At 62.9% G+C, this 21503-nt stretch overlaps 1 protein-coding gene across 4 annotated transcripts in view; it reads right to left on the reverse strand.

Annotated features, from left to right (window-relative positions):
• The window catches only part of SEMA3B (semaphorin 3B), a 42554-nt gene that overhangs the window by 5039 nt on the left and 16012 nt on the right, over positions 1–21503 (reverse strand). For 3 of the 4 annotated variants that reach the window (XM_048858376.2, XM_048858377.2, XM_048858375.2), the window contains 13 exons: positions 20809–20947; positions 14862–15019; positions 14135–14197; positions 7904–8023; positions 7617–7710; positions 6891–7010; positions 4525–4670; positions 3994–4108; positions 3720–3789; positions 3074–3218; positions 1889–2108; positions 1193–1284; positions 470–511 (listed from right to left, as the gene is read on the reverse strand). In XM_048858376.2, coding sequence (XP_048714333.2) covers positions 470–511; positions 1193–1284; positions 1889–2108; positions 3074–3218; positions 3720–3789; positions 3994–4108; positions 4525–4670; positions 6891–7010; positions 7617–7710; positions 7904–8023; positions 14135–14197; positions 14862–15019; positions 20809–20899 — 1476 coding nt within the window. In that variant the 5' untranslated portion in view covers positions 20900–20947. Of the gene's footprint in view, positions 1–469; positions 512–1192; positions 1285–1888; positions 2109–3073; positions 3219–3719; positions 3790–3993; positions 4109–4524; positions 4671–6890; positions 7011–7616; positions 7711–7903; positions 8024–14134; positions 14198–14861; positions 15020–20808; positions 20948–21503 lie in introns of those variants that run through there. The other variant, XM_075130637.1, reaches the window with a different exon arrangement.

Here is a 21503-nt window from a genome sequence, read left to right on the forward strand (position 1 = left end):
GGCCCCGGCACAGGGGAGGGGCAGACGGCTGCCCAGCCCAGCACCCACCCGCACTGGTTGTCCTGGACGTGTCACCAGGGCAACCCCAAGCTCTCCAAGTAACGGGCCGACACGTGGGTCGGTCTCCCTACACCTCCTCCAGCCCCTATACTCGGGACTACTTTTCCTCGGTCTCCGGTGGTGCAAGGACAACGCTGTGCCAGAATACGGCGCTAATCCCCAGCAGGCCCTACCCTTGTTATTACAATGGCTGGCTCTGGGGCACTGGGTGCAAGGGGCTGTACAGACACAGATGGGTACAGTGCCTGCCCTGGATCCAGCCACGGCTGGCACCCTAGCTCGGCTGGCACAGCACCACAGCCAGCACCCTGGCACAGCCAGCACATCCCACAGCTGTTTCTCCCCCCCGTCCCGCATCTCTTCCCATCCAACCCTCTCAGATGCTGCCCGTGCCCACTGGGCTCCTCACCCGCTTGGACGAGATCTGCATGCTGGTGATGGGGGATGAATCCTGCCGAGACAAACAGAGCACAAAGCTCATTAAGGGGGAGCCCAGGCAGATTGGCATAGCCTGGTGCTTGGTACTTTGCCTGTCCGTCCAGACCATGCCCGGGGGGAGGTCTCACTGTACTTCTCTGGGGGGTGGTGTCAGCTCCATTGACCCGCTCCACGGACGAGGTGCCAAGAGGCCACATGATGCGCCCGAGAGCACAGAATGGTGGGACCGTGGATAGAACTCAGGAATCCTGGCTCCAGCTGTCGGGTCAGGCTGGCGATGCTGGGTTAACGTGGGTGGCAGGGGCACGGGCAGGGCTGCCTGCCCATGGCACCGCCGGCCCCACCCCACGTGGGCAGAGGGGGACGGGCCCATGTGGCAGGCACCCAGTCACACACCTTGCTGGGGGGAGGGGCTGGTTGCCACATGGCCACTGCTCCCCTGGGGCTGAGGCCCCCAGCTCATTAGTATGTGGCACCCGCCTTTAGCGCCTGGAAGAGGGAAGGGATACATGGAGGCAAAGTAGTTCCAGCCCATGGCTCAGGTTGCTCTTCGCCAGCTCTCAAGCACGGACGAGGGGTAGAAAGAGGGGTGAGGGGGCACAACCGTGCCAGCCTGCAACAAGACAGGTGTGTGGGGGGAGGGGAGGGGGGAAATCAGGCCCCCGGCACCTCCCTCTCCTGCCCACTGTCCTACCTTAAACACCTGCAGCTCCTCTAGCAGCAGCTCCTCCATGTTCTGCCAGCTCTCCTTGGGCACCGAGACCACCTTCAGCACCGTGCCAATATCTGCCGGGGGGGGGGGGGGAAAGGGGTGACAGGGCATGGTAACATCCACAGCTGAGATGTCCCATCCCCGGGCAGCTCCCACACACTCACACCCGACTGGAAAGAGACGCAGGCCCAGGACCCCACTGCCCAGGGTTAGCCTCCCAGATCTATACGTGGGCACCGAGAGAAGGGGGCCCTGACTGGCAAAGGCAGTCCCAGGGAAGCGAAGGGGTCACAGTCATGGCTTAGCATGAGCAAGGACGGCAGAATCCCCTTCTTCTCAGCCCCCACAGCTCTCAGGCCGGGGCAGTATTGTTATCCCCATTTTACCGAGGGGAAACTGAGGCACAGAGCGGGAGAGGGACTCATCCAGCAGGCCAGTGCGAGGGCAGGGAACAGAATCCCAGTCACTGAGCCACTGTCGCTCCCCTATTTGTCCCTGCACTTAGCCACATGCCCAGCTCCCTGCGCTGCAGGAGGGCAGCGGAGGGCAGCCTTGGCGCTCACTGGGCATGTGTGGCACGGGCGGAACATTAGAGGTCCCGGGCTCCGCCCATGACAGCTCCAGGGAAATGTGGGGCTGGCAGGAGCGACCGGGCTCCGGGAGGGGCAGTGGGTGCACCTGTGCCAATGAAGAGGACGTCATAGTGCCCGTCGGCGGCCGTCACCCGGTCCACGGCGATGCGGGAGAAGGTGTTGTCCCCGCTGGTCTGCAGGAAGACGGGCCGCTGGCTGTGTGGCAGCACGGGGTTGGCCATGAGCGGGTGGTTGCGGGCGAACTGGATCACATCGTCGGGGAAATCCTTGGTGGAGCTGAAGGTGCCAAAGGTTTTGCTGGGGCACTGAGGGGGCAGAGAGTGGCGAGGTCAGCTGGGGAAAATGGGGGACGGGACACTGGCCACTGCACATGAGACGCTGCTGCCCGTCACTCCTGACCCACAGCCCCCTGCCCTCCGAGCTCCGGGTTTCCCCCACAGCTCTGCCGGTGCCCCTCACTCCCGACCCACAGCCCCCTGCCCTCTGAGCCCCGGGTTTCCCCCACAGCTCTGCTGGTGCCCCTCACTCCCGACCCACAGCCCCCTGCCCTCCGAGCTCCGGGTTTCCCCCACAGCTCTGCCGGTGCCCCTCACTCCCGACCCGCAGCCCCCTGCCCTCTCATCCCCGGGTTCCCCCCACAGCTTTGCCGGTGCCCCTCACTCCCGACCCACAGCCCCCTGCTCTTTGAGCCCCGGGTTTCCCCCACAGCTCTGCTGGTGCCCCTCACTCCGGACCCGCAGCCCCTGTGGCTCATCCTTTCCGGGCCCCTTGGTCAGAGCCAGCTCAGTCATTTCCCTTTGGGAGGCGTGGGGGGATGTTTTGGTCAATGAACCAGCTTTGCGCTGGGCATTGAGCGCCCATCCTACCCTCCCAGATCCACTGGTGCTGAGACTTAGCACAGCCCTTCCTGCAGGGCACCGACAGCCGCTGAGCCTTCCCCCCTGCCCAGGCCCCTCTCACAGCTGGCCACCCCTTGCCCCCACAGGCCTCTGGGCGGGGGCAGGACGGACTTTCCCCCCAGGTCAGGCTGGCAGAGCTGTGTGTGAGCGCTGAGGCACCAGGCCTCGTGCTCAGGTATAGGGGCCATGGGGCTCAAGGGGTCTAGGATGGGGGCAGGATGCAGGGCTGGAGGGGCAGGTATCAAGGGGCCGGGCAGCCACACAGCCCCGCTGAGGGATGACGCCGCGTGGGGGGGCCTGATCCCCACTGGCTGCGGGGGGAGCCCCGTGCCTCACGTCCCTCCCAGCCAGCTGGGGCCCGCAGCACGTACCATGCCCGGGCGAGGGTAGGGCACGCGGCCTTGGTACGACACCCACTGGTAGTTGGGCCCCTCCTTGTGAGCGAAGGGCCCCAGGAAGGCTCGGCGGATGTCGTGCATGTTGTACAGGCAGACGGCGGAGCCCCTAAACACTGAGCTGTGGGGAAAGCAACAGGCAAGGGCGTGAGGGGGGCATGGGGCACTGGAATCAAAAGGGCATTGAGGTGGGGGAAGGGCAAGGGGCACAGGGAGAAGAGGGTCAGAGTGGGCATGGGGCTGGAGGGGAAGGATGAGGGGTCTCACCAGCTGCAGAACCTGTGGGTGCTCTGGTGAGGGGTCCATGGAGGGGCAGCGTGGAGCTGGCTGGGGGGATAGGCAAGCTGGGGCATGGGCGAGCTGGGGGGACAGATGCACTGTGGGGCTGGATGAACTGGCTGAGGAGGCTGGGTGTGCTGAGGGGGGCCCTGGGTGAGCAGAGGGGTCAGTTCGGAGCTGGCTGGCAGGAGAGCGAGGTAGGGGGACGGACATGTGGGGGGGCAGGCGCTCTGAGAAGTGGGGCAGGTGAGCTGGGGGTCAGCGCAAAACTGGCTGGGGGGGGCCAGGTGATCTGGGGGGCTGGGCATTGGCAGGGGCAGGTATTGGGGGGGCCCCACTGTACCTGGAGGTGGAGAAGACGGCGTAGAGCAGGGGGTTCCGTGTGTCCCTCGTCCGCAGCAGGAAGACGTCACCTGTGAGTGCGGGTCACTGATCAAACCCAGGCCCCTGTTGCTCAGCCAGGGTGCACAGCAATACCTCCCCCGCCTGACGTGACCAGCGCCCCGCCACCACCACCAGCGTGTAGCTTCCCCACACACCCCATCCCCGTCCGGGCACAGAGCGCCCCCCACCCCAGTCAGTGGCCCTGCAGCTGGCGCCCGCCCCACGCCGCTCACGGAGCTCGTCGAAGAAGGTGTCGCCCCCGTCGCTGCCTGGCACTGAACACACCAGCCTGGCCTTCAGGAACGTCGTCCACTTGTTCACCAGGCTCCGCCGCCCGCCCAGGTCGTTCTGTGGGGCCGGACAGACAGGCTGAGAGGGGGCCGGGCAGGGGGCATGCAGGGAGCTCCTGGCTCAGCAGGATGCCCGTCCCCAGAGAAACCCTCCACCCACCAGGACGTCCCGGGACATGACAGACGGTGGACTCCCCATCTCCGGGCCGGACCCGCCGCGGTGGCATGGGAGAGCACGACTGAGCTGTCCCCAGCGTGGGGCTCCTGCCAGCACAGCCGGGGAACGACCCCACCGGCCTGGCTGGCAGAGCCGCTGCCCAAATGCCAGGCAGGCTCGGCTCCAACCCCAGTGTCGCTGCTGTGCAGGAGGAGCACAGATGGGGTGACACCCATCCCTCCCGGCCCCCCAGGGGTGCAGGGAAAGGGACCAGCCCCATTGTCCCAGCGGGGCTGGGTGGGCATGGGAGCACTCACCCTGCAGATCTGCCCGATGCGGGCGAAGCTGGCCTTGCCCAGCCCCTGCTGCCCCTCCACCGCCGTCTCACGGAAGAAGAAGTAGATCTTGTCGTCGTCCGGGTTCTCGCTTTCCGGGATCCAGAACACGTCCACAAACTTGGGCTCTGGGCATGGCAGAACCGGGGGAGGGAGGGAGGGTCAGGCAGGGCGAGCACCAGGCACCCATGCCATCCAGCACAGGTGATCAGACAGAAAGTAGAGCGAGTAACGGCTGCACTCGACCCAATCGGGGCTGCCAGCGCTTTGCTACCCAACTTACGTGCCAACCCACGCGGCGCAGTGCCCTACCCCTGGCCGACACGGGGAAACCGAGGTACAAAGAAGGGATGTTAGCCAGTGAATCTGTGGCACGGCAAAGAATAGGATCCAGAAGTCCTGACATCCCGTCTCCACTGCTCTAACCATTACACACACTGCCCTCTCAGAGCAGGGAACGGGACCCAGGAGTCCTGACCCCTACTGCTCTAGCCCCCAGCTCTCCCTTCCCGAGAGGTGAAGCTAACAGCCTGAGCCTGAGCCAGGCCAGGGCCACATGGGCTCTGCACTGCCAGGGGATCAGCCAGGCCCTGCCCTGATCGTCAGGGAGGACCCGCGGCCAGTGCCATGGGTGGAGTCTTTGCTGCCTGAAACTGGCTCGGCAGGGAATGGCACCTGGGGTCGGAGATGCAGCCCAGGTCCCCTGCCTGTCTGGGAGGGTTCGGGGGAGGCTGGAGGGCACCCACATGCTGCCCCCGCGGTACCTGCCCTGCCACAGGCAGCTCAGGGCTCCCCCAGTACCGCCCTCGCCCGTGCCACATCGGGGACCCACCCCGGCCAGCCAGACCAGCCTGTGATTGGGTACAACTGGCCGTGCTCAGCCCCCTGCCCCTGGAATGCGCAGCTGGGGGGCTCCCCATGCCCACGCAGCCAGACCGTCCCCTGCCCCAGCTCCATCACCCCACAAGTGCCCCCCACTCAAAGGGGGCCCTGCAGTCACACACCACTAGGTGGCAGCCTAGATCCACCAGCTCCCACAGGGAGAGTCAGCCCAGCCATGAGAGCGGGTCCAGGGCCAGAGAGAAGGAAAAGTGGGTACGGGGCAGACGGGTCATGCTCCTCAGTTCCAACCCGCAGTCCCCCAACCTCCTGCTAGCCCAGCCCCACCCCCCAGCTCTACCCCCTGCTAGCCCAGCCCTGGGCTCTCCCCACAACTCTGCTGGTGCCCCTCAGTCCCAACCCGCAGCCCCCTGTTATCCCAGCCCTGGGCTCCCTGCCACAGCTCTGCCTGGCAATTCCTGCACCCAGTCCAGCCCAGCTCTGGTGCCCTGGGAGGCAGAGCCTGGGGGTGCCAGGTCACTGCACTGTCTCAGGTTGATCTCGAGCCACTCCTAGGGGCTCTGCTATTCTTGGTGCTGCCCATTTCCAGGTGATGGCACCTTCTCGGCAGAACAGGGCTGGGGCAGAGCGTGGGCAGGGCCCATGGCAGCCCCAGCCTGGCAGTCCCCTCAGCCGCTGTCTGCAGGGATGGGGATGCTGGGGAAGAGCTGAGAGAGAATCCCAGGGCCAGGCATGGCCTGGGGAGGGGTGGGAATGAGGCCCCCCAAGGGTGAATGAGGCCAGAAGCTCTTGCAGGACTATGAGTTCATTATCCCAGCATGACAGATGGTGAGATTCAGAGGGCAGGTCAGCGAAATGCCAAAGGGGATGAGCAGAGCACGGCTGCCCACAGGATTAGGGCTGGGAAAGCTTCTTCACCAGCCCTGCCAGTGTCCCTCACTCCCACCCTGCAGCCCCTGCTATCCCAGCCCTAGGCTTCCCCCAGCTCTGCCAGTGCCCCTAACTCCCAACCTGCAGCCCCTACTATTCCAGCCTTGGGCTCCCCCCCAGAGCCCTGCCGGTGCCCCTCAGCCTTTGGGAAATGACCCCCAATCAGGGGCATGCACAAGGGGGGACAAGCAGGGATACAGGGCCCTCAGTAATCAGGAGGAGCACAGAACACAAGCCTGTCCCCAAGTTCTGAAATCTCCCCCCAGAGACAGACACTCAGGGCCTGCCTCTGCCTCCCCCCTCATGTTGCTGTTCCCACCTGTGCCCAGTGACTGGCATGCTCAGATCTGGGAGCCTCTCCCGCCCACCTCGCAGGAGGCTGGGTCAGAGCAGGCCCTGGGACAGGGAGTGAAATTCACTAGGAGCTTGGCCGAGGCTGCCAAACTCACCACACTCAGGACGCGGCCCAGCATCCTCGAGCCGAGGGATCGGCCCCTGGGCAGCAACAGGATTATGTTCCTGGGGACCCACAAGGCCTGGCCTCACCCCCTAGACACCCCCTGAGCCCTGGCACTGACCGTTGAGCCAGCGGGAGTCGTGCTGCTCGGTGCGGATGGACGAGCGCAGCCCCAGGCTGCGGAAGATGGTGAAGTCACGGCCCATCAGGTCGGTGGCCACCCCGGAATACAGCTCCTCCCCTGGGGCAGGGATCAGAGAGGTGGGGGGCATTAAACACGGGCCTGCCCAGCCCTTCCTGCCTACCTCACCCCATCGGCAGGGGAAAGGCCGGGTGTCCTGCTCCTCAGACAGCCAAGGGATCCACTTCACCCCCCTCACCAGACGTCACTGTTGGTGGCGGTGGGGAATTTACAGGGGCACCCCCGGGGGATTAGGAGGGTTAACAAGTGAATCCCCGGCTCCCACAGCCTGGGCCCTGCTCACTCCCCTCCCCCAGCTCAGTGGTGAGTTCAAGGCTCAGATTCCTCAGCGGGGACAGTCCCTGATGACCAACAGGGGCTCTTGTGTCCTGGCTCTGCACAGAACTGGCATCTCGCCCTCAGCACCCCCCCAGAGGGCACGAGCCTGCAGTGCCTGAGGCAGCCCAGCCTCTGCCCACAGGGGGCGCCGTGGAGAGCTGGGCAGGAGCGCTGGCTGTGGGGGGAGCTCCCGGCTACTCCAGCCCCAGCATCTCCCAGTAGGGGGCGCTGTGGGGGAGGGGCAGGGGCAGGGGCAGGTGGCAGTCAGCAGGGCCCAGCAGACGATAAGGAGGCCTGCCCGTGCCAGCTCAGGGTCATGGCTCTTACCCACGAGCACCGAGGCGGCCACGTGCTGTGGGTCGTATGGGCTCTTCCCTTTGCCATCCTCCATGGCTGCAGGGTCCAGCTTAAAGACAGGCTCCTGGAGAGAAGGAATGAAGCACGTCAGCGATTGGGGGGAGGGCGGGTCTGGGGTCAGGCTGCTAACAGAACCCACCCCGCCCCCCCCCCTGCAGGGCAGGTGGCGGGCAGGGGATGCCCTGGGGGTTGGGGCTGGGAGGGCGGCTCACACTTGTCCCTTAGCAGGGGTACCGCCAGTGCCCGCCGGGCCCTACCTCCATGCGCTGGCCAACCTCCACGTAGGCGCAGGCGGGGTGGAAGGCGCCTGTGCCGCAGGCGTACAGGTGGGTGCGGTTGTATAGGTGCAGGATCTTGATGAAGTTCATACACTCGGCCTGAAAGATACGGGGGGGGGGAGCTGGGGGTGAGTGGGGCGGGGCCTGGCAGGGGGCATGTCTCCTGCTGCACCCCTATAGCCGGCACCTTTGTCCAGCTCTCTATGGGCTCCCCGCTGTGGTGGCGGCTGCCCCGGATCCACAGCTCCCCCCACCCCCGCAGGGCTGAAACCAGAGCGACAGCCCCCTTGGGGTTTCTAGATGGGTCTGGCCAACAACACGTCTGAGCCCAGGGCTCCAGCCGGCCCCCTGGCCCCTCTGCCCTGACCCCTGGAATGCAAGGTCCCAGCATTAGGATCCATGGCTAGGAGTTGGAGGCCAGTCAGTTTTAACGCCAGCTCCCTGCCTCGCCTCCGGGGGTGCCAGCATCCCTGGCCAACAGGATCTCATTGCAGCACGGCCCAAAGGCTGCTCAGCCCCCCATTCCTCTGCACTTGTCTCAGAAATACACTGAATTCCCAGCAGCCCCAGCCTCTCCTAGCAGGGGGCACTGTGGTGTGTGGGGCAGGAGCGCTGGCTGTGTGTGGGGTGCTCCCAGCCACTCCAGCCTTGGCCTCTCCCAGGAGAGGGCACTGTGGGGAGCAGGGCAGGAGCCCTGGCCATGGGGGGAGCTCCTAGCTATGCCAGCCCCAGCCTCTCCTAGCAGGGGGCACTGTGGTGTGTGGGGCAGGAGCGCTGGCTGTGGGGGAGGTCCCAGCTACTCCAGCCCCAGCCCCTCCCAGCAGGTCCCAGCTCCTGCCCCACACAAGGAGCCCCCAGGCCAAGGCTTCCCACACGCTGACTCATATGCCAGGGCAGCTGGTGATGGGAATCCAGGCAGGTCCTTCCCCCCAGCGGTTGCCCTGAACCATTGCAGGGGCACAAGGATACAGGCTGGTCCCCGTCAGGCACCCTGGAGCTGCCCTCAGGGTAGTGGGACCCCGCCCGTATCCCTGCCCCTTTGGCCGGGGCAGTGATTCCCTGTTCCCAGGTGTGTGGACAGGGACGTTCCATCCCAGCCCTGAGTCACCTAGACCCAGTGCCTGGTGAGCGGCAGGGCCTGCCTGTCTGGAGTTGCAATCTCAGGAGGGGCTGCCCCAGCCGGGGTGTGACCCGGACCCCCGCTAGCCAGGCCAGTGGGCTGGGGAGAAGGGCACCCCAAGAGCAGCGGCACTGCTCCTGGAGCCGAGGGAAGGGGGCACCAGGTGCTGCCCCAGCCCCTGCCGCTTGGCTAATAGCTGCAGGCGGGTCAGATCAGGGCACTAGGCCATGGTGCAGATGGTACCACCCAGGGCCTGGACACACATGTCTGAGCCTCTGCTCATTGCTACTTATCATGGCCCTGTTGGTGCTGTGGGCAGGGCCAGAGTGCCAGGAGAGGGTGCTGCCGGGGGATCCTCACATGACTCAGATTGAGGGTCCAACAGCTCCTGGAAAATGAGTAACACTAATGAGAACCCAAAGGAAGGGAATGGCCGGGCCGGGCACCCCCACCCCGCACTTCCAGCCTGGAGCTGAGCTAATATTGCAGTCCTAGACCCCATCCCTGCTGTCCCCCATCTTGGGCAGTGTCCTTAGTCCTGACCTGCAGCCCCCTGCTTGCTTTGCCCTGGGATCTGCCGACAGCTCTGCTGATGCCCCTCCTCAATCCTGACCCGCAGTCCCTGGCTGCCCCCACAGTCCTACCGGTACCCCTCACTCCCGACCCAGAGCCCCTGCTATCCCAGCCCTGGGCTCCCCCCAACTCTGCTGGTGCCCCTCCTCAATCCCGATCTGCAGTCCCTGCTAGCCCAGCCCCTGGCTCCCTCCCCACCTCTGTTGGTGCTCCTCACTCCCGACCCACAGCAGCCCTGGCTATCCCCAGCTGCCTGGTGTGTGTGTATGAGAGAGAGAGAGCTGGATCTGGCCCAAGGGACCCTGGCATGAGAGGGCAGAGCCGACCGGGAACAGGAGCACTTGCAAGGCTACTTCTGCCCAGTGTCTCCCCTCGGGGCAGCGGCTGGGTAAACAGTGGGGTCAGGGGGGACCTCTCAGTGCCCCCAGACAGATAAACAGGCCTCAGGCTGCTTGTTTGCTGCCTTTCGCCCCAATGCAGGAGCCGGGCTCAGGGCTGCTGGCAGGAAACCAGATGGGAGCGAAACTGCCACAGCCGTGTCCAGCCAGACCAGTGTGCCGTGCAGCACCGCCCTGCCCCTCCTGCCACCTGCCTGGCTCCCTCTGCCACCCACCTCCAGCCCCGTCCTGGCCCTTCCTGCCACCCTCCCCCAGTCTCGCCCTGGCCGGCCCCCTCCTGCCACCTGCCCCAAGCCCCGCCCAGACAACCTCTTGCCACCCGCCCGGCCCCCTCCTGCCACCTGCCCCCAGCCCCGCCCTGCTCGGGTCCCTCCTGCTGCCTGCCCCCTCCTGCCCTGCCCTGCCCCCTCCTCCCACCCTCCCCCAACCCCACCCTGCCCAGCCCCTTCCTGCTGCCTGCCCCCAGCCTGGCCCTGCCTGGGCCCCTCCTGCCACCTGCCCTGCCTGCCCTCTCCCACCCTGTGTGACATCACACTCTATATGATGATTTTATAAAAATATACTAATGTGTGAATATGATGCAACTGGAATACGCTTCATGCAAAAGGTCTCTTGTAAGGTATCATTACAAAGCTTATAATCTCCTGAGTGTGCTCATCCTATTTGTATAAATGTATCACTCTTGTATCTGAAACTAGAAATATGAAGTATAACTCTGAGGGCCTATTGTAGTTATGCAAAGTGTGGGTCATTAATGGTGGCTTGGAATCTTGATGGCTCCCATCAACCAGGACAAGTGACTGTGGGTGGCTCTAAAAAAGAAAAGGAGTACTTGTAGCACCTTAGAGACTAACCAATTTATTTGAGCATGAGCTTTTGTGAGCTACAGGCCTTCCTGTGAGTCAGGCTGGGAGGAATGAAGAGTTAAGTCTTACAGTGACATGTGATCATGTCACCTGAACTGGGATCCATCTTTAACCTGGTGCTTTTCCATTTAGAAGGAGGGGTGGGATCCCAGAGAGGGACAAAGGATTCCCGCCTTGTGCAAAAGCTATATAAGGGGGTGGAACAGAAAAAAGGGGGCTGCAATCATGAGGAATCCCGTAGCTACCACCTGAGCTGGAACAAGGGCTGCACCAGGGGAAAGGATTGTGCCCAGACTAGGAAGGCGTCCAGCCTGTGATAGAAACTTATTGAAACATCTCTGAGGGTGAGATTTTATCTGTATTCAGTTTTCTTACTGTATGAGGCATAGATTTGCGTGCTTTATTTTATTCTGTTTGGTAATGTGAGAAAACCTGGATTTATGCAGGAAATAGCCCGACTTGATTATGTAAAGAGTTGTCACTTTGGATGGGCTAGCACCAGCAGGAGAGTGAATTTGTGTGGGGGGGTGGAGGGTGAGAAAACCTGGATTTGTGCTGGAAATGGCCCACCTGATGATCACTTTAGATAAGCTATTACCAGCAGGACAGTGGGGTGGGAGGAGGTATTGTTTCATATTCTCTGTGTGTATATAAAGTCTGCTGCAGTTTCCACGGTATACATCTGATGAAGTGAGCTGTAGCTCACGAAAGCTCATGCTCAAATAAATTGGTTAGTCTCTAAGGTGCCACAAGTACTCCTTTTCTTTTTGCGAATACAGACTAACACAGCTGTTACTCTGAAACCTGTCATTACTTTGTTCTGTCTGTCATTACTTGGAACCACGTAAATCCTACTTTTTATATTTAATAAAATCGCTTTTTACTTATTAATTAATCCAGAGTAGGTATGAATACTGGGGAGGGGATGGGGGGGAAGGGGAGGGCAAACAGCTGTGCATATCTCTCTATCAGTGTTATAGAGGGCGAACAATTGAGGAGTTTACCCTGTATAAGCTCTATACAGAGTAAAACGGATTTATTTGGGGTTTGGACCCCATTGGGAGCTGGGTATCTGAGTGTTGGAGACAGAAACACTTCTTAAGCTGTTTTCAGTTAAGCCTGCAGCTTGTGGGACGTGGTTCAGACCTGGGTCTGTGTTTGCAGCAGGCTAGCGGGTCTGGCTCAAACCAGGCAGGGTTCTGCAGTCACAAGCTGACAGGGAAAACGGGCTCAGAAGTAGTCTCAGCACATCAGTTGGCAGTCCCAAAGTGGTTTCTGTGATCCAACCCATCACAGTAGGGAAATATTATCCCCATTTCACAGTGGGGAAGCTGAGGCCCAGAGCGAGGCAGTGCCTAGCCCAAGATCCCTGGGAGAAGCCCAGGCTGCAAAAACTCCTTGCTCCTCTTCACCTCCAGGCTCAACACAGAGATGGCCGTCCCCCTCCCCATCCATCCAGAGGACCCCCCATCCTGCCTGCACAATGCCACTAGGCATTCCAGAGTGCACTGGGGCAGAAAAACAAAAAGCATCCCTTGGGGAGTGCCTGGGGCTGTGACCCACAACCCCCCCCGGGTGGGGGACCCTCAACCCAGCGCATCTGCTCTGAACGCCACCCACGCCCCAGCCCGGCAGACAGGCCCAGCACTTGCCCAGCCAGGCAAACAATCGGCCCTTGTGTCTCCCAGCCACTTGATTGACGAAGGGGGGGCCGGGGGGGCAGCACCCATCAGTAGCTTCTACTGGGGCCTCGGGGCGGGTCCTTGGATCCCCTCCCCTCTGCTGGGCACGGCCAAGGCTCTGAAGAATAAAGGTCACGCTGGAAAGTGGCAGGCGGGTGTCTGGCTGGGAAGGGGTTAAACGCTCAATAAACGGTCACTGGGGCACCCGCCTACCCACTCCATGGGAGCTTGGCCTCCAAATGCCGTGGGGCTGGGATTTCATCCAGCATCTTCTCAGCTGCCTGGATCAGCCTCCCCCTCTCCTGCCTCTGGCTTCCCTGGACCTGATCCTGTCTGGGCCCGATCCAGCCTGGGCCCAGCCTTGCAGCAATCGGCCCCCGGGGGATCCCTCAGCTCAGGGGGACTCAGTACCCATGACATGTCCTGCAGCCTGCTGACTGCTCACTGCTGCCCCCCTGCATCACTGCACTGATACCCCCCTTGGCCGAGACTACTACTGGCAGCCCAGCCCCTGGACAGTTCCCAGCAGCCTGCCAGGATGTTACCTCCCCCCGCAGCCCAGGGGGCTCCCTGAAGAGACCCTAGGCCCCCAGCGAGTGCTGTACCTCCCCGCACCCCCTGCAGGCCCCATTGCTGTGTGCTAGCAGCTCTGGGAACTCCTCCACTACCTGAGCCAGGGGCAAGTCCCAGGGCCAGGCCTAGTCTATCTCCAGGGAGGACAGCGGCCTGGTCAGAGTGGGGCAAGGTCCCCGGATGGCATGGCCTACACTGCCCAATAGGAGTGGAGGGGCTGGCGGGCAGCCTCTGGCTTGGCCCTCCAGGTGCCACAGCGAGGGACAGGGAAAGATCCCTTTTGCCCCACAGGGGCTCACCCCTGCCCAATAGGGATCAAGAGCCTCCCTCTGTGGGGATCAATGGAGGGGGGGCCGTGTCACTCCCAGCCTCACAGAGGCCCCTCCCAAAAGCACATTGGCTGGGCCACTTTGGGTGCCTTGGCATCGCCCAATCCTTGGGGCCCCTCACCGTTGGGGCTGTCGGAACCGTTGGGGGCAGTGGCCTCAGCCTGGGGCAGCCTGCTCACTCCACGCTGTCCCCATGCCCATGAGCCAGCTCCCTGCGAGTCAGATGTGGTCTCACTCCAGCCTGTTGCGGGACCCCAGGCGGCCTGTGGCCAGGAGGTCTGGGCTTCGCGAGGCCCCACGCCCTGCCTTGGAGCAGGGGAGATACGAACAGGGCGTCCCATCTTCACTGAACAGGGGGCAAATCCCAAACTCCGCACGTCTGACTCCCCCAACACACTTGACTCCCATGGGGCAGTGCTGGGCTGGGCTGCCCACTCTCCGCACTGGGCACCATGCAGACCAGGCCAGAGGAGGGCGGTTGGGGCAGGGCTCCATTGCTGCAATGAGGCACTTTGAGGAGCTGCTCCAAGGTGCCCAACGCAAAGGCCAGGCTAGAAACCCCTGTAGGGCATGCTGTCTGGCAACCCCTGCAAAGCCAGGACGGGGGCTCCAGGTTCAGTGGGGGAGCCTGCCCACCCCCCCCCAGCTTAGCCTGGCCGAAGCACATACGTTGATGTCTTTGCCGGCCCAGTTGCATTCCTCCCTCCACTCCACAGGCGCCGGCCAGTAGATCTGTGGGAAGAGAGTGGGACAGGTCAGGGGGAGGTATCTCCCTCTTCCCCCATGGGCTCCTCAATACCAGCCCACAGCTCCCTGCCAGCCCAGCCCCAAGTTCCTGCATGAACTGTGGTGCTGGGCTCGGGAGCTTGGCCTGCAAAGCATGAGGCTGAGACCCTCCCAACTCAGTTCACACTAGGAATGGAGGGGCAGCGTCCCTGGAGGTGGAAGAAGGACCCTGCTCTGACAGTGCGCCCCACCATGCCCCATGCAGAGGGGCTCCCAATTTCCCTCTCTGTCTCGTGCCCTGAGACAGCAGCAGCCAGAGCTGCCTGGGGACGTGGCTCGAATGTGCCAGCCCTCCATGCCGCTTTGAGCAGGGCCGCGCCTGCCCGGCTGAGCACCAGCATGCTCGAGACATGCAATGCAAGCCACACAGTGCCCTGGGAGCAGAGGCTACTCCAGCAGTTGTGGCGGGGAGGCAGGGTCCCAGGAACGGAGGCATCGGCTCATCCCCCCTGCGGCGTTCAAGCCGGCCGGTTGGTCCAGCGATTTCACGGGGGAGTCGAGGCGGCTGGAATGCCGGCAATGTCGCCTCCCGAGCAGGCGCCTCTGCTCACTGCCCCTCCCCCCGGTGGGTGCCCAGATCCCCCCTCCCTCTGCTGTGCAGCCCTATCACCTTCTTGTCCTGCTTGCTGATGTTGTCCAGGCTCAGGGAGGCCAGGTAGTTCTTGCCGCCCACGAAGAGCCGGCCCCGCTCCTCATCCAGGAGCAGCGCCTCGTAGCAGCAGGAGCGCTCTAGCCCATAGGTGCGCAGCCCATGGCGTGCTTTTAACTCTGCGGGGAGACATGGGGGCTGGGATCAGGCCGGCTCCACCCCGCCCCGGCTCTCAGCTTCTTTCAGGGATCAGAGGCCAAGGGAATGGAATGCAAAGTCCCTGGGCCTGGGTCCTCAAAGGTATTTCAATTCCCACCCTCTCATGGGAGTTAAGCACCTCTGTGGATCTGGGCCTTGGAGATGGCCAGTGTCAGGGATGGGCAGCGCAGGCCCAGAGAACCGCGCCGCTCCAAGCCCCAGTCATCTGGTTCCTGGCACCCACCGCACAGGACCTGCCCTGGGTGCCACCACGGTCAGTTTTGGACAGCGCTCGGGGCCCGATTCTTCAGAGCAGGGCAGCCAGTGTGCCCCCACGGGCACCGCCCCTCCGAGAGCTGGGCCACCGGGGGTGCGTCTCTGCGGCAGTGACAGAGCCGCAAGGCGGCTGGCTTGGGCTGTGGGGCTGGAAAATTGATGTGTAGGTGTTTGGGCTGGGGCTGGAGCCTGAATGTCTACGCTTTGAGCCCTGCGAGCCTGAGCCAGCTGATCTGGGCTCTCAGTTATTGCAGTGTAGACATATCCAAGGACACTGTCACAGGTGGGAAAAGAACCCAGGAATCCTGACTGCCAGTCCCCTGCTTTAACCACAAGACACCACTCCCCTCCCAGAGCCAGGGATAGAACCCAGGAGTCCTGGCCCTTAGCCCACCCAGTTCTAACCCATGCTATTAGACCCCCTTCCCACCCCAGGAAGAGAACCCAGCAGTCCTGACTCCCAGTCCCCTGCTTTAACCACAAGACACCACTGCCCTCCCAGAGCCAGGGATAGAACCAAGGAGTCCTCCCAACCCCCTTTCACCCCCCGTGCTCTAACCACTAGACCCCACTCCCTTTCCAGAGGGCAGACCCAACAACACTCATGTCAGTGGCACCCCGAGGGTTAATGTTTCCCATTTAGCCCCCACCCCCCTTCTCTGTAGGATCTCATACCGCAGGCTGTATGCAGCTCAGGCATGCCGGGGCTGGCAGCGTCTGCAGGTCGGCCCCACAGCCCTGGAACTGTGCTTAGCCCAGGCCAGAGGCAGCACTGAAGAGGTTAATACAGAGGCTGGAGCCCTGGGTTAGGGAGTACAGGGCCAGGCCAGCTACCTCCTGGCAGGGTTAAATGCCAGGGAAGGCAGAGGCTGTGGAATCAGCCCTGGATCCGATCCGAGCACTGCGAACGCTGGCACTGCTGTCCTGCAAAGGCTCCTACAGAAGGAATTAACCCTTCAGGGCCAGATGCCCCACAAGTGATGCTGCATGGCGTCAGGATGCCCAGGGACCACGGCACTGGTGAGAGGGCTCCCCTGCCCAGCACAGTGCGGTGCCTTAGGGGGACAGTTAGAGGCCCCATTGTGCCAGACCCAGAGTGAGAGAGAGTCCCCAGCGCTCACAATCTAAATAGGCCGGGGAGGAGAAACTGAAGCACCCAGCGGGACTGGGCACCAGTGGCTCTGAATGTACTGGGCACCCCAGCACAGAGAGCCCCCAGATCCCGGGGGGGCAGGGCAGTCAGCTGGATGCCATCATCCCAGAAGATGGGCTGTGGCAGCTGTGCACCCCACAGACCTGCTCAGCCTGCCCTGGCTGGGGCAATCTAGGAGGTGGGCAGAGGGTGCATGGGAGCGAAGGGGGTGCCGAGGGGCTGCTGCTTCCCTCTGCACCCCTGGCCTGTCCCTGGATCCGCTGTCCTGGCGCCCCCTCCCCGCATCAGCTTCACCCTGTCAGTGGCGGCACAGCACAACAGGCTGTTCCTCAGAGAAAAGGCCCTTTCTCTGCCCCATGGTGCCTGATCTGCTGATCACAGCGGGAACAAACGGGTCATTGTGGGGAGGCGGGGGAGAGCAGCTCGCAGGGGACAGGCCGCCTGGGCCTGAAGCGCCTGCAAGGACCACCCAGCGCAGCACGGCTCAGGGGCCAGAGCCCAGCCAGGTCTCTGCCCCTTCCCCCACAGAGCCAGCTCACCCCCTCTCTGCCCCTTCCCCACTGCTCCCAGCCCCCCCTTTGCCCCCTTCCCCACTGAGCCAGCTCACCCGATATCCCCCTCCCCTGCAGCATTAGCCCATCCCCTCCCACACTGCTCCCTGCCCCCTCCCCCGCTGCCAGGCCACCCCTTCCTGCCTCCTCCCCCACCGTGCCAGCACATCCCTCTCTGTGCTCTGACCCCTTCCTGCTGCGGCACCAGCCAGGCCTTGCCTGCACCCCCCCACAGCCTCCCCTGTTATCCAGGACCCTGGAGCCAGCCTAAGGAGGGAAGGGCTCAATGCGGTGGGGGGGTGGGGGGAAGGGCCACACAGGGAGGAGCCTGTGTCGAGGACCCCACTGCCTCTTGTGGCGATCTTTTTGCACAAGGCTGGCAGGTTCCTGCTGCTGCCAGGACACGGGGGGACAATCGCCTGCCTGCCCCACGGCTTCCCAGTGCTAACTGGCCAGGAGAGCGAAGCCAGGCTGGTGAGTTTCACGTTCCTCTCTAGTCAGTATCGCCGGGAGGGGCCACAAGCTATCCCCAGTCTCTGGAGCTGGGGGCTAATAGAGAGCTGCTGGTTAGGCATGGACTCGCACTGCCCTGGCTGCCCGCGGGCTAGCCCAGCTAGGTCTCCTCCAGTGGGGTACACAGCCCCAGCTCCAAGTATGAGGGACCCTCAGCCTGGCAGCCGTGGCCCCTGTCCAGCAGCAGGACACCTGGGAGCAAGGCACTGCTGCTCCCCGAGCTGGGCCCACTTCTGAAGTGGGGATGGGGGCGGGGGTCCAATCAGGGGTCAGTGAAAGTAACACAGCAGATACAGGAACTGGAAGCAAACACACTTCAGTGGGACTGGGGACACTGACAGCCAGCGCTCCTGCCCCATGTCACACAGCGCCCCCTGCTGGGAGAGGCTGGGGCTGGAGAAGCCAGGAGCTCCCCCCTGACAGCCAGTGCTCCGGCCCCCCTCCCTGCAGAGCCCCCGACTGAGAGAGGCTGGGGCTGGAGAAGCCAGGAGGTCCCCCCCATCTTACAGCGAACCGTTCCCCGTCCCATGCCGGCCATTTCTCCTTTGGTTCAATCCCGCCTGACACCGGCTGCTCAGGGACTTGACCGGGAGCATTCAAGGACTGGCATCATGTGAGGTAACCTGGCAACCCCACGCTGCTGCTTAGCAACTATTCTGGAAACTGCTCAAAAGGCAGCCCCCCCCCCCCCCACATACCTCTTTAATGAGTTTCTGGCTGATGGACAAATTAGAGGAAAGGGCAAAGGCCTCCCGGAGGCCTCCGCTCTCAGCCCAGCAGTGCCCTGCTACCGATCGCCCCAGCCACCTCATCTCCCAGGAGGGAGGACACAGAGCCATGTTTTGAGCTGCACCCCAGTTCCTGTGTGCCGCGCTGGCCGTGGGAAGGGACCAGAACTGGACCGATCTGCCCACTGGCAGGGTACCCTGGGACGAGAGGCACTCCCTGGCGCAATGGCCTCATGTCATGCTCCCTGGCAGCCCCCAGTGCCGGGGGGAAGGGGGGGGGAAGAGAGTCAGAGTAGTCTCCGAAGGCACGAGAGCCTGCACCGGCCCCTGAGGGCACAAGAGCCCGCACCGGCCCCTGAAGCCAGGAGGCACCTCAGTGCTGAGGCCGCAAGCAGCGAGCACCAGGCCTCTTGGCACGCTGTGTGTGGGATCAGCGTTGAGGCCAGGCACTGCTGCAGCCCGGCCCATTGCCATGCCCAAGCTCCTGGCGGAGCCGGGGTCAGCGCTCATTGGGCAGCAAGAGGCTGTCAGGAGCTGTGCCTGGGTGTGGGGGGAGGGCGGGGGTGCATGGGGGGGCGGGCTGCACGGCTTCCACTCATTCCACAGCATCACCCCTGTGAAGGCCCCTTTCTTCCCGCTGCTGAGAGGGGCCAGCTCCAGCCCTCCAGGCCCCTCTCCAGAGAGCTGGAGCAGCAGGGCCAGCCCTACCCCCACCTTCCCCAGGGTGGGTCCTGTAAGGAGCAAGAGGGGAAAGTGTCTCCACCCCACAGTTGCTCCTTGGGTTTGAGGCTTCCAGCAAGGGGACAAGGCTGCCTAAAGGGTAGGGGCTGGGGGACACCTGCCACCTCCCACCCCCGAACCCATGTCACATGTTCATTAACACCTGGGAAATGCCAGGGGTCACTCACACCCTAAGGTGAACTGGAGAGCAACGGCTCAGGGCTGCATTTCCCAAACCTGGGGCCAGCCAGTCCCCCTGCTCTAGGGCCAGATCAGAACTGGGGACCTGGAGATGAAAAGGTCCAAATTTCCTCCTCGAACCAGCCAGCTCCCGAGACATATACATGTCCCAGCAGGGCAGGGCGTACAGGCTGGGCTGGGGGTAACCACCTTTCCTCTTGCTTTGAAAATGTAACTTTGAGACCTTCTGAAGATGGGGCAATCACAGGCTGTAGTCTGGGCAAAGGGGGAAGGTTCACATCTCCTTGAGCTGAAATCCCACCTGAGGAGCTGTGGGGGGGGTAGGGGGAGGGAGGTGACCCAAGTTATAGCCCTGCCCCCACTACCAGATGGGAAGGCAGCTGCTCCCCCAGCAACATCAACCATCCACAATGAATGGGGTGAGCCAGCCCCCCGCAAAATGGGGAGTCCGGCCAGGCTGCAGACGTCCAGCTCCCGGGCTGGCCTGCAGCACTGATGCGGTTCACCCCTGCGGGGACAGAGTGCCGTGGATGACGTTGCTGCTTGCCCGTGGGCATTCCCGGGCCACCAAGCGGGATGCAGCATCTCTGCGCCCCATGCTTTCTCTGCAGCATCAGGTGGAGCCCAAGGCCCGGGTGTGGAGCCGCCCGAGTGTCAGCCTGGCAGGGGCGAAGGGCACAACACACTGATGGACAGCCTGGCATGGCTGTAATAAGAATTCATCACAAGCCCCCACCTGCCCCTCAGGTTGGGCACAGCATTTGCCTCGTGTAGGCTGGCTCTGATCCTAGCGAGAACCCCACAAGAAAAGCCCTCCTGGTGCCATACATGGCCCAGCCCAAAGCCCCATAATCCCTCCCAGAACTCTGCCCCCCGGGGATCACCCAGAGCCGGGGCACCCCCATAAATTGCAGCCAAGCCCTGGGGGCCGGATCCCCAGCTGGCACCGACCGGCACAGCTCTGCTGAAGTCACTTTACAGTCACCCCTGACTCCAGCCTGCTGGGAATCTAGCTCCTGAGGCTGCTGCTAGGAATCCAGCCTGAATACTGATCATCAGAGCCTATGCCAATGCCACTCCCTAATGCCACCCCTCATGCTGCAGGGCATGGCGGGACAACTATGGGAGGGCAGCTTTCATTTCCAGGAAAATCCACCTTCTTCTGTCTCGGTCTCTGGGACTGGAGGCTTTAATGTACCGTATTCCCCGAACGCGGAGCCAGAACCTGATCCTAGTTACCCCTGCTGATGCAGGATTTGCATCGCTGACACAACCGAGATCAGAATCCGGCCTGGACTCCTCGGCAGTCAGTGGAGAAACTGGATTTATGCCAGCGGCAGCTGATGGCAGAAACCGTCCTGCGGGGATCTGTCATTCATTGCCGTGTCCCGTATTGTTTAACTTGGGTGCACGGTTCTGGATACAGCTTGGATAAGGGATGCCATACGGGTTCAGCGTGACTGCCCATCTAACAGGGCGTTGGGAGGCGCAGCCCCCAGAGATACCTACAGATCCAACCGGGTCATTCACCCCCCCGAGGCCTGGTGGCAGGATGGGGATCCCACAGATTCGCGTGCTCCAGCCAGGACCTCTTGTCCCAGACATCGCCTGGGCCGCACTGTGCTTACCTTGGAAGGACAGTCTGAGCCTGGGGTGGGGGCCCGCCATCCTGCCCCATCCGCCCAGGATCCAGAGCAGCAGCAGCAGCGCGTGGATCATGGTCACTCTTCCAGCTCCTCCGCAGGCTGGACTCTGAGCCTCAGACAGCTGGAAAGGCAGAGGCGCGAGGGAGACAGTGAGCTCAGATTACAGCCCCCTCCCCAAGGCGTGGGGGGGAGGGTGATTTCAGAGTCCGCCTCAGGGGAGGAGGAATGACCCTTGGCAAGACACACATTCCTCCTGCTCTCCCTGGAGTGGGGCAGGTGGCTGGGAGGGACTTGGGCCAGATCCGTCCAACCCTTGCAGTGGGAGGACCCCACCAAAGCCAGAAACTGGAGGGGTCTCTGCTCCGGATGAGGGGCTGAGACGGAGACTCGCTCACCCTGCACCTTGCACAGCTGTTTATGCCCGGGCCAGCCCCTCTCTGATCTGGGCGCATTGGCACTCGCTTGGTAAACAACAGGTGGGTCAGATCTGGCCCATGTGGCCTCCTGGCAGGATCTGCATCTGGCCTGCTGAGAATTGCCACATCTGGGCCGGGAGCCCCCCTTGGGTTCTGCACATCTGGAGCCCAGCAGAGCTGGGCTTGTGCTGACCTGACAGCCGAGCGCTAGGGCCAGGCAGGGATTTTGTGACTCACTGTGTTTTGTCAGAAGATGCCAAT

The sequence above is a fragment of the Caretta caretta genome, chromosome 7 (genome assembly GCF_965140235.1).
Source record: "Caretta caretta isolate rCarCar2 chromosome 7, rCarCar1.hap1, whole genome shotgun sequence".
NCBI lineage: Eukaryota > Metazoa > Chordata > Testudines > Cheloniidae > Caretta > Caretta caretta.